Consider the following 12,680-nt stretch of genomic DNA (forward strand, 5'->3'; position numbering starts at 1 on the left):
ATACATAGCAACAAAACATATTATGAAGATAATACTTAATAATCAAATCTTCCTTCGCTGCTTCAGTGCCTCAGCTGACCTGGAAGCTAGCTGCCTGCCTGCCTCAGGCCAGTTTTCTCCAAACTATTCCCTGAGGTTCCATTTCTGTTGTCCAAGTCAGCTCTACAGACAGCACACATCTGAAACTATGAAATCCCACCAACCAGGCTGGAAACCCTAAATGTTCCCCATGTCTTATGAAGCACCTTTGCTCCCTGCAATGGCTCAGGCAGTGCACTCAGCATGTCCTCTTCCCAGGGCTCAGCTCTTGCCCTTCCTACTCGCTTACCTCTCCACCGTGCCATTTCACATGTTCCTCCTGCTTTCAAAACTTGACAGCATCTTCTTCATTCAAGAGGAGCTGAAGAAACCCAGGATAGAAACTGCCCATGACATGTTAGCAACACAGGTTACAGGACAAGGCACCCACAAAGTATTTTGTCCATTACTTTGTCCATTACTTTTCCTCAGTACGAGACACGGACTGTGTCCACACAGATGTGCCTTGGCAGACAGTCTCACAAGTGGGTTTCCTTTTTCCACACTAAAGAGCTCCAGAGCACATTGCCAGACTGAGCCTCTCAGTAGTCCCATGAGATCAATCTGCCCTTGAACCACAATGGGGAAAAGTCAGCATAGAAGAGATACGCCCTTGATCATTGCCCCTTTGGGGGGGGGGCCTGAATACCTCAGGTATATGAATACCTGAGTATACCAGTATACTCAGGTATATGAATACCTGAGTACCTCAGGTATATGAATACCTGAATACTCATTGGGTGAGCCTGAATACCTCACCCAATGTTGTCAACTAAATGTTGACTTCTACAAGACCAGTCTCAAATATTCAGAAGGTATCTGGGTACCAAATGCCCACCACTCCCAATGGGTTATATATCTAGATGTATTTTAAGGATTTATATGACCTTTTCTCCCTCCTCTAGGACTTACCAACCCCAGTTAGCATTAGCTGTCATTAACATTTCAATGAACCATTGTTTCTCTGTTGGTTTTTCAATACAGGAGATCTTTCCCTGGAGTAGCAAGGCAAAGATGTTGTCTGGGAAGGTCACGGAGTTGGTTTTCCATGGCTGGCACAGAGGATGCTTGTTTCCATTGCATTTGCAAGTAAGGCAACGCTTTGGTGTTTTGTTTGTTTGTTTTTTTCTTCCTTTTAACATTATTGCAAAGTTATTTACGTGACAGTGTTTGTTATTTTACCTGAAGTAACAATCAAATCTGATTCAAAGGGAAGATGCACAATAAAGACGGGAAAAGGTCAGCTTGCTGAATAACATTAAAGACATTTGTCAGAGTCAAGGAGGACTCGATCTGCCGTTATCAACTCACTTCAGACTTAATTCTGCAGAGGGAGGGGGAGAAAAGGTCTTTGTCAATTCTTGCTTTGGCTTTTTGGATCAATTCTCCCAGTGGGAAAGTGTTGTGCAGCAAGAACAAGCCAGCTCAATGACAACAGCAGAAGCCTTGGAGGCAGCGAGGCGGTCTGGAGGCAGAGCCAGGGCTCCTGCCTGCTGCTGAAGAGTCACCCCACATCCCCCTGCCACTACTGTGGAGACACACAGCCTGTTTTCTGTTAGCAGAGAGTAAAATCCCTACCTTGTAATGACTTCCAAGTGCAAAGACCTTTCACCCCAGAGAAAGCTGCCAGAAGAGCCTTTAGCAGTGGGCAGAGACGTGCTGTTTGTCTGGCCACCACCTTACCTAAGCACTCAGCTCACAGAGGCACCTCAGTTGTTTCCTGGGACTTAAAAGGAGCATCCTAACTTGTGCCTTTATCAGCTTCAGAGAAAAGCAAATGCATTTTTCATCACCTGCGAGTAGCCTGGTACCATAGCATGCAGTCCTCCCCAACATCTGTAGCACAGACTTCTAAAGAAATTGGTTTTATGCCTCTTTAAACAACTAGATAAACAATATTACCTTTGAGGATCCTTCACCTTGTAAAATAAGCTACTGAAAGGGAGATTGGGCAGAAATCTATCACATCAAGACAGCTAAAGAGAAGAATGATTCTCCCTCCTTTTCCATTAACACAGAAAAGGGCATATTTTGAAAGTATCATGCAGGAGATTTAAACCAATAAGAAAAGACTCCCAGGAGAGCTATTTAACTGTTTGCATGTACACCAGACCTTCCAGAAACACTGTCACCACTAAATTTCTCTATTAGAAATGCTCCAAGTTTCATAAGGACTCAGAGCAAAGCTTTCACCCAAGGAGACTGCTGGCCAGGGCAAGCCTCATGGTGTGCTTGTGTCCACGCCAAGAGGCAACTGTTGAAGGGCTATGGTCAGGGGAATCCCTTAATCCCCAGGATGGAATCAAAGGTTGAATCCAGGAAGCCTGGAGGACTTGTGTCTACCTCTCTTACCCCAGCAATGAGACACCAAAAAAGCATGAATGCATGAAGGAATGTTTGCTGGTGGAGATGGATGGATAAATGAAAGTATCTACTGGAGAGCACAGAGATGTAAAGCCAGGCCCTGCCAGAGCCTGATGACACAAACCAGAGTTAATATGCTTGTTTCCACAGTGCCTGGCCACACTGTCCCATCAAGGCTGTGACAAACCCACTGGTCAAAACCATCAATGATAGCTTTCCCTTTACCGATGAACAATTTTATCCATCTGTTATAAACTGTAACACAAAGCCCATTTAGAAAAGCATAAACAAAAAATAGCAAAGCAAAGCACTCCTGCAAGTGGTCCAAATTTTGACTTCCAGTCCCTCTGTGGAATAAGTTTGCCGAGTCAGTCCCCAAGGGAGCAGAAACACATCCTCCTGCACCTGGAGAAATACCCCTCTCAGCTTCTCATTTTCAGGCTGGAGTGCTCTGAGAGGGATGCAAGATGTGACTGCAACCAGGCAATCAGCTTGTGCACGGAACACTCTGCACGGCTGGCAGAAGGTGTGCAGGAAGGGCCATGCCAAGAGCACCCTTGACACTGGGGTTACTTATTCCCTGAGCTGAGTACCCTCAAAATTGTTTCAGTCCAAAGGAGCCAGGCTGGCTTGGACAGTGCAAAACAGCAGAGATTGCAAGGCTGGTTCATTTTGCTCAAAAACAGTGTCACGCATCTCCCAACTGAAAGCAACCAGAAAGGCCCTGGGCTCACAGGGATGGCGTGGCTCTCCTCGAGGTACTGTCTCCCATCATTCTGGGGGACAAACAGAAACACCACTATGGCAGTGGAGTGGGACCAGCAAGGAGCTGGCTCTGCAGTGGGGAAGCAGCTCTGGGACAGAGTGGGGGGACTGTGGAGATGGGACTCAGCCCTGCGTGCCAGCCACAGCCGGCCGCCTCCACCTCTGCAGCGGCATTCGGCACAGGTGACATTTACACAGGCCAAAGCGGGCCCAGAGCCTGTCCGTCAGGTAATGCGAGGTGACAAGCGGTGCTGGGGACTCGGGCAGCTGCAGCAGGGCCCCACGGAGCAGAGGGCAGCCCCGTGTCAGGCAGCGAGGGCTCAGCAGCTGGCACAGACCCTGCCTGCAAGCACCAAACGCGGCTTCCAGACCGGCCAGGTCCCCCACGTCTGCTGGGGAGAACCAGCTGAGACCCTCCACCAAGCATCAGGGCTTGCTACTGCTTTTAACCACCTACTCCAGATTGAAGACCAGGTTATTTCTGATCCATAAGTGTTTATGTCTTTCTCCCCCACCTCCTTCCTCCACATTAATTCTTGGACAGGTAGCGTCCTGAGAAGAGGTTCAAAGAAGCCTGGTACTGTATTTATTTCTCTCCTAAAGGAGCAGAGGAAGAGAGGACAGGAGGGAACTGCCTTGTGTGGATTCTCTGATGTCCCCACTGCAAATGTGCTGTGTCCAGAGAACCCAGTGCCTCAATCAACCCTCCACAAGCTCTCTTGTACAGAAATGCACACACTCCAGCCTTCTCTTTGTAGCAAGCAAAGTTTAAAAAGAAGAAACGTGCTTCTGGGTGTTTCACTGTTTCTAACTGCCCCTGCAAATTATCACAGCACTTGCTGCAGAGAGCAGCCATGGGTTAGAAGCGTGCACACAGACACAACGTTCACACTGAATTTCAATGCTTTAGCATACAGAGTAAGGACCACATCTAATGTCAGCACAGACAACTCTGCTGACACTAGAAAAAATAAGGAGGGAAGACCCTAAGAACCACTTGGTTCTTTGTATTTTTAAAACAGTGCTCTGGAGGACATAAGCAACAGCATTACATTCACCTACTAACCACTGAAGCCGAGCAAGGACACAAAGCTTTGATACTCCACTTCCACCTGTGTTTCACCTTCATCATAGCAAAATCCTACTCCAGGGATGGGAAACTTGCATGAATAGCTGCAAACAATCAGGAATAGATGAACACCATGTACATCACAGCAGATGCACCTGCAGAACACAAAATTCCTGATCCACCACACCAATGCTAAACAGACAGGTCTGGGCTAACACAGCTAACGTGGTCCAGGACCAACGCAAGCCTGATAAACTGAGCACTTCACAGGTAAAGCCAGGGTAGGCATGGAAGCAAAGTGAGTACACAAATAACCTCAAATGCCTCAGCAAAGGCAGTAGGAAGAGAAGTGCCCAGGCTGCAACCAACAAATTCTTGATTTTCACCGAAATAATGGAAGGAAACACCAGTCTCAGCAATTACATTTGAGCAGAAGGTTGAATGAGAATGCACGGAGACCAGAAACATCCAAGCCCTACATACACTGTGTATTTAACCAGCATGGGTTGCAAGTTTGTTTGGTTAATGCCCCTTCAGCTCTAACACCCCGCAAAGCCTTGAGAGGAAAGCTGTGAGTGTTCAACACTGGGGTCTTTCTTCAACTAGGGCCTAAAGCAATCCTACCTCCCGAGACCTGCAGATCCCTGGAAAACCTAGAGATGATGATACTTTCAACCTTCAGAGTTTTGTTTTTAGCGTCAGAGAGAATCAGAAGCTGGAACAAACTCTTAAAGTAACGAAAAACATGTTTGTGCTCCAGAGGCCTCAGATATAAATGAAAAGGGTTCATTTCATTGGCATGAACAATTAAAGGTGCAAGTTTCCCTGCCCAACACGACTAGCAAAACTTTACAGAGACTTGATCCTCCACAGATCAGAGAAGACCAAGAAGTGGGAAGAGACGTGCAGAGAAGGGCCAATTTCAGCAGAGGAGCACAGGCTCACGTGGGAGGTACAGTCTAGCAGGCAGCTCATCCTTAGGGACGACCTTCAAGGTGAAATACCTGTGAGAAACACTACTGAAATTGGGTGCAGTTATGTAGCAGAGAACCCACGTTAACTGGAATCAAAGTTTTGCTGCTATGACTGCAGAAGTAGTTTTTATTCAATACATGGAAACTAAACTGGAAAACTATTCCCTTTATGATGATATTTTTAAATGTCCAAGCAGATTTCCACAGGCAGTACAGATTGCCCTACTAATATCCTACAGAAAGGTTATTGTTTTCGCCTTGCTTTTAAGGTCCACTAACTTTTGCACTTCCATCTTCCTGCTCAACTCCAAGTCAATAAATAATGCAGCCTTCCCCTGACAGCTAACATCACAGAGGAGCAAAAATTTTTGGAGGTGTGCTGGCACATACATGAGCAGGGACTTCTGCAAAAGGGATCTGCACAAGCCAGAAGAAAGCTTCCCTCAGCTCTCCGGGCAGTGGGAAGAGCTGCTTCCACTCCTCTCAGGTATTGCTCCCGTGCTGCCCTTGCAAGCAGGGGCCACAAGAAGCCATGGGCTAGAAGTACAGAAGACTTTCACCTGCCCTGGTGCAGGCTCAGCATCAGATGCTATTTTGAGGTCTTGGCTGGATTTGACTGAAAATGGACAGTGGGTCAACAATTTAATATGCCCAAGGACATTTGGACAAGACAGACCTACAGTGTGACCACATATTCTCCTCTCTAGGAAGCCAAGCTAAGGAGGAGCAAAGGAAGGAGCAAAATACACAGGAGCTACACAGGCTTTGCCACAACTTTGACAGGAACCATGCGTTACAGGGTAACTCTTTGGTTGGTAAGATCACCATAACCATAGACTTCTTTAGCAACTGCTTGTCAGGTAATTAAAATAAGGACTGCAAGCCAAATTTATGCACTAACATAGTATCACATCCCCCAGTGACCACAGTTATACACAAGAGTTGGATAAAGTTTCTCACCCCCTAAAGGAAGAAAAAGTTGTTGAATTTGGGGCCTGAAGGGTTTTTCATGATTGTCTGATCATATTTCCCACCTGACCAGCAGGATCTCCAGTACAGAATCCACTAGGAAAAACATATGCACAAATTCCTACAGTGGTTCTTAAACTCCTGGAGAGGCTACAGCTCCCCATCAGAAAGGATCCCACTGGCCGCGGGGTCTGTGGCTGCCCCAGGCAACTGAAGGCAAGTGTCTCTTGCTTTTAAAAAAATTAAAAATATAAAATTTTCTGCATTTCCCTAGCTGCCCAGTCACTGGATTTTCTCACACCTTTGCTGGGTCAAAGAGCCCTCTACCATCTTCACATAAGCACTTACAGGTACAGACACAGCAAGCTGTGACACTCAGGGAAAAAGTATCCTACAGGTCACAAAACCTGGGACCATCACAGGCAAAAAGGTGTCAAATAGCTGGGCAGCAACTCAACTCCAGGCACAGCCTGGGTTTTCCTCTTCAATTCTCCCTCTCCCCCAAATGACCTGGCCTAACCCCACTTTGCTTGGGAGAGCTGACAAGATTGCAACCGGAGGTGGTGTGGCCACAGTCCAAGTTACATGAGTACTAATAAAAGAGACTTTGTGGAGGAGCCAAGTTAGTTCTTGTCCCCAACCAACTGTGCCAGAGAGTGCTCGGAGAGAGAAGACAGCCAGCACAGCATCTTTCCTTGCCCTGGGAGCTGCCCTCCAGATGAAATGCATCCTTCTGGAGAGTAAAAACACATTTTGAAGCCCTTTCCTGGCTCCTGTAGCCCAGGCTGCAAAGGCAAATCCATCTGCCTTAGTGCACATCTCCTGCTTGAGATGCGTAAGGGTGACTCATCTGAACACTTCCCTGCTACTCTACAAACTCATCTGTAACACTTCAGAGTCTGACTGTCCTTTTCTCATCGCAAATAACGTGCTTATTACCAATTTGTGTATGTAAATTCTCAGACAAATTCGATGGTGTTATTCAGACATTTAAGATCAAAGTGACAGTTATACACACCATCAAAAATGTGTACCTTATTTCTAACCTGAATGCAGATAAAATTCAGTTAAAGCATATGTAATAGTTACATGAATGCAAAAAAAGAAGAATGCAAATACATGTTGGTGGGTTTTGGGTTTTTTTGCTGTTTTGCTTAAAATGAAGCCCAGAACTTCAGAGCTAAAGGAAATCTGAATACAATAAGAGCTTGACATGCCGAAGAGGAGCAGCCACATCACCTTAACTCTGCCCTCCAGCAACACTGTGCAGGAAAAATGAATGCAACAAGCTGACAGTCTAGTGTGGACACTGCCCTTTTCCACCACCCTGGTGTCCCCCCTTCATGGTGACAGCACAGGCAGAAGAAGGAACAGTTTTATGGGTATTTTTAAAGGAAGGGGAAGCAGAAAAGACAATGAACCTGCTAGAGATGCAGGTTGCCTGCGTGGGCTTTGTGGTGAGGATCCTAAGGCAGCGGGAAGCTGCCACACCACCCCCTCATCAATGGTCGCCATGATCCATCCTGCCTCACCCCTCCAAAGCCCAAGTGTCCCGTCACACAGCCCATGGGCCCTGAAGTTGTCTGGCCAGAGCAGCAACTGCCTTCTCAAACAGCCAGAAATCCTGCTCTGCAGACCCAACAACCCAGGGAGAGGCAGCCCTCACACCACCTGCAGGCCCCTAGACCTCTCAAGCTGCCTCAGGAGCATGGAAGCCCTGCAGCTTTGAGGAGACCATAGATGTAAGTGGTGACCTGCAGTTCTATAGCATCCAGGAAGCACAGGACAGGCCAGAGGGACTGTTTTAAAGCAGTCAAAACAAAACTTCACCAATGCTTTTGCATCGCTGGCAGTGGTTCACCTGCAGAAAACTCCTCTGTTTTTTCTAAACCAAGTTAGAAGCAGGTTAAAACACCAGGTAAATATAATTTTAGATGAAAGTTAAAAGTCTCAGTGTATTGAACTGTCAACAGGAGAATAGTGCCTTCCTCTTTATTCATGGAGCAGAAATACCTCTACTCCTACTACCAGTTTCCTCTCCTAGAAATCTCCCAAAGGCTCCGCTGAGTGCTCTGACCCCTGTCTCTACAGGGATCTGTGCCTGGTTCCTATGAAGATCAGTTTGAATGTCATTTTTCTTTCACTTTCTTGTAAATTTGTAATACTCAACAAATTAAACACAAATAACGCTTCCATTGTTTCACGCAGCAATAGGAGAGAGCTTGGCTTGCCTTTGCTTGCTCCTTAAAAACACCAGTGAGCAACAGATTCTGCCAACAAGTCGTCTCTTTTCTACAGAAACTGCCTAAAAAAGGTATTTTGGAAAGTCAAGCTCTTGTGAAACTTGGGGATGACTTGATGCAACACCAATTACTTTTCCGGAGTTGGAGAATTACCAGAGGTGAGCAACTGGAACAAGAGGGAGGAAAAAAAAAAAATAAATATATATATATATATATACACACATAGTGGGAACATCCCATGCGCAACCCAACATCTGCGCAAACCTCTTCTCTAGCAGAGAAATAACAGATTGATGTATACAGCCTGGGGGCCTCCACAGCAAGTCCTGGAGGCATTTAACCACCCTGAAGGGCTGGGAACAACTTCAGGAGTTTGCCAGAAAGACTTTGCATGTCCACAAGTGACGATGCACTTTAAATTCCCTGGAGTGGCATTGGTATTCTGCCAGCAGCCAACATGTGGGTGCTGCCAGCCCCTTGCAGCCACGCACACCAAGCTGACAGCTCCTTGCCTCGAGTGGGGAGCACCCTACACCTCCTCAACCCATTCCCCATGCTAGGGCAAGAGGAATAACTTAGATAAAAATAACGAGTGAGCCTCGGTAAGTGCAAAGGCTGTTTCCCAAGAGCAGTTCTGGTTTCTGCAGCTGGGGCTGGCTCACGGCTGGTGTGCACGGGGGTATCGCAGCCGCAGCCCCTCGCAAACCGCTGTTGCGCTGTGCAGCCTCGTTTGGCTAATCTGACACATCTTCACACAATTATGGTGGTATCTGTGTCACAAGGGCAGGAGATAACCACTGGGCAAGGAAAGAGCCCACTTCAGATATTCTTGGGGACTGTTTTATGTTTTAAAAGTAATTTTTTTTCCTCCAATAACTTAATAAAAATGCAACAGGAAAGATACTTATTTGATTTAATCCTATTCTTTCAGTGAATAGATTCAGTCCATCACATCCAAACACACGCATGCATCTCTCAAATGGCACACACCAAACTTCAGAGCAGTCATGGTTAGATTCAAGCTTGTCTAATTTCAGGCAGTTTGGTTTGGCTCCGCGGAAGTTCATGGCATATATAATCACAGGATAGCTTCAATCAGAAACACACAGGCACCATAGGTTACAGCCACATCTGAGCTAGGTTAAATATGTTTTTAAATTCCCTTTACCCACCTCCCTGTACTCCTACTGTGGGATCAGTTCCTCCACCTAACCCAGAAGGCACAGATTGCAAACGCAAGTAAAATACTTACTGCCAAAGCCCGCAGGAAACTTAATGAAGTGAGGATAATTCCCATACATGTTTAATCTTCAGTTCATCTCTTGCCTTTCTAAACACAACTGCCTCCACGAACTTCAAAGCTGCTCAGAGCGCAGCACAGCCTGCCAGGGTTGGGACATGGCTCTGCAGGAGCAGGGGCTCTCAGAGGGTGTTGGGGCAGCTGCCTCCTCCCGTGGGCTCATCCTCTCCTCACGCTGGTGGCAGCTGCTCGCCGGGATGAGACATGTTCTTGTTCTCCACCGCTCAGGGCTGGCTCCCGTGCTCAGCTGTCTCAGCTCCCTGCGAATTCACGGCCGACTGTCCGGGTAGCATAATCACCCGGATAAGACACCAATCAATGCATGACCGCTCTGGTATAGATCAGAAATCGGGAGGAGGGAGGGAGGGAGGATAAGTTGTTTAGGGGAGGAGCATCACTGGGAAGGAGGGGGTGCTTTGCTTTTCCACCAGTGAAGACTCGATGCAGTTTATTAGTTATCCTAGCCCCAGCCATGCATGCAGAGGTGTTTTATGGACATGCAAAGGGCCAACCCTTGCCTGGAGGGGTTGGCACCCTGAGGAAGGGCTGGCTGACAGACAGGGCAGGAGGACACGTGCAACCATCCCAGCGCTTTGGGGCTAGGGCTGCGTGGGGCAGGGAGCTCTGCACTCCAGTCCCACACCAAGCCTTGCCTCGGCAGCTCTCCTGGCATCAAGTCATGGACCCCGCAGTGCCAGATTGCAGTCACCCCTAGGAAACACAGCCAGGGCTGAGGAGGACCAGGAGCTTCCTGGGTCTGGTAGAGCTGGAAGCTCAACTCCCTTCCCTGACCCCATCCAAAGGCGTCCAAAAAAACCGCCCAAACCACCCCAAAAAACTCATCATTAGCTGGCTGCTAAAGCTGTATGGGATAAGAAGAGGTGGGGACATGGGACAGAGCTCAGTCTGTGCCACATAGACTCACTGAAGGGTTCACAGCCATGGCAGCAGAATGCAGTAGGCTGCAGAGACAGTCCCATACATCCAATACATCAGCTTAATGCCCACCTACCCTGACAATGAAGCACCGGAGGAAACGGGCAGAAATAAGAAGAAATAAGCAGAAATAAGCAACCAGTTGCCAAAGTGGGGCAAAGCCACATGCAGGTGCCAGCACTGCCTCCTCCAGTGACTGGTACTCTGGAGAGGGGCCAGTCCCAGATCCCTTCCCAGCCAGCCCCCTACCCAACTGCTGCAATTTTGGGGAGAGGCAGAGATGCAGGCAATAGCACAGCCCACTGTTTCTGATCCGAGTGACCTGGGATGAAGTCACCTCGAAGGAATGGAGGAGGGAGGAATTTTGCCCAAGGTTGTAAAGCAAGCAGAGACCAAGGTCTGAGTTGACTGACATGCAGGACTGGGTCAGAGGAGGTGGTGGGTTGCAGCCCTGCTGCTGGCACCAGCCACGTGGCAGAGAAAAAGAGGGCATGGGGCTAGCAAGGGGCTCTCCCTTCCCAGGGGGACCACAAACCACCCCCATGTACAGGATGAGGAGCATGCCAAGCAAGCAGCAAGACAAAAAGAGGGAAGAACAGCAGATGAGGATGTTTAGCATCCTTCAAGGTCCTGCTGGCTCTTGGGCCCTCCAGGTCACCCAAGAGTCCATGCTGCCCCTTGGCATGAAGCACACTACAAGGGGAAGACGTGCAATATGCCAGCACAGAGCTGTTCACAGCATCCAGTCACAGATGCTGACTGAGGTGCTGTCAGCCCCAAGGTATTGTGTGTGCAGGAGGAGGAAAGGTTACCCTTGTTAGCTCTGTTTCTTGCTTCACTCTCAGATATTGCCATACCCATTTCTCTCCAGCCAGAGTGTTTAAGCAAGTGGGGTTTTTTTCTCCTCCCTCATATTAATAATTTTCAAGTTATTTTTAAAAGATGATCTGGTTTTCTCCCATTTCTCCTCTGCATCTGCTTGCAAGCACCTGATAACATGCAATATCAGGAGGATACTGTGCCACGGACACACAGCTCTTTATGGGTTGCCAGCACATCAGAGCAATTCCAGGAGTTAGAGTTTACGTGGGCACAGGAGCCTGACATTTGGGAGCAGAAGCAGAACAAATGGATAACCAGAGTGGTGTCAGAAGCAAGGAGGTTTGCATAGCCCTTTAGCTGTGGCCCAGGTACATATGCACTGTTTTTCCTCACAGTTTTAAAAAAAACATTTAAAAAAATCAGTATTTAGAGTAGGCAAAAACCCAAGTAACTGCAGTCTTGCAGGGAGAATACAAACAGAAGAGATCACTCTCGTATTTTCTATCTGGCCACCTTTCACACCTCATTTGTTTTACTGCACAAACATAAGCAGAACTGTTTGAGAAGAGGAGAGGCAGCCGAGCAGCGTGCTTACACACCCTGCTCACAAGCTATGAGCTCCAGGGAGGGGAGACAGGAGAGGGTGATAACAAGTACAAGAGCGTCACACAGCAGCATCCAACTGTGTGGTGCTACATCTTGTCCTGCTCCCTGTTGAGCCCAGCTTGTGTCCTCCCCTGCCACCACCTCAACGTACAATGAGGACATCCCCAGCGAACGCCCTCACCAAGGGCCAGCCCTCCTCCAAGGGCTCACAGCTACAGGCAGGTTTGGGAGCTGTATGCCCAGCTCCTGCACTCCTGAGTGCTGCCCTACACTCACCTGGCCGTGCTCTCAGGCACCCAGGGTTCCCTCCAAAACCTTCTCCACCCAGCACCAACCCAAGTGGCATCAGGTCACTGGCAACCACGGGGATTTCTAGCCTGTAGGCAAACTTTGCTATTTCAGGATGACGCTGGCTTTGCCTCCAGTGCTGTCCTCTAACAATGATCCTTGTAATGGGCAGGAGGCAAGACCCAGGCACGGGGCAGGGATGCTCCAAGGCCTCACGGGCAGAGGCCCAGAGTGCTGCAGAAGAGCTGGCTGCAAGGTGGCTTGTT

The 12,680-nt window shown here is 48.1% G+C and overlaps 1 protein-coding gene across 1 annotated transcript in view; it reads right to left on the minus strand.

Moving 5' to 3' along the window:
* RXRG (retinoid X receptor gamma) overlaps window positions 1–9,810 on the minus strand; it is a 21,865-nt gene extending 12,055 nt beyond the window's left edge. The window contains exon 1 of the mRNA XM_010166143.1: window positions 9,715–9,810. Coding sequence (XP_010164445.1) covers window positions 9,715–9,763 — 49 coding nt within the window. The 5' untranslated portion in view covers window positions 9,764–9,810. The remainder of the gene's footprint in view (window positions 1–9,714) is intronic.
* Between the last annotated feature and the right edge of the window lie 2,870 nt (window positions 9,811–12,680).

Source organism: Antrostomus carolinensis, unplaced genomic scaffold (assembly GCF_000700745.2).
Source record: "Antrostomus carolinensis isolate BGI_N321 unplaced genomic scaffold, ASM70074v2 scaffold43484, whole genome shotgun sequence".
NCBI classification, from domain to species: Eukaryota; Metazoa; Chordata; class Aves; order Caprimulgiformes; family Caprimulgidae; genus Antrostomus; species Antrostomus carolinensis.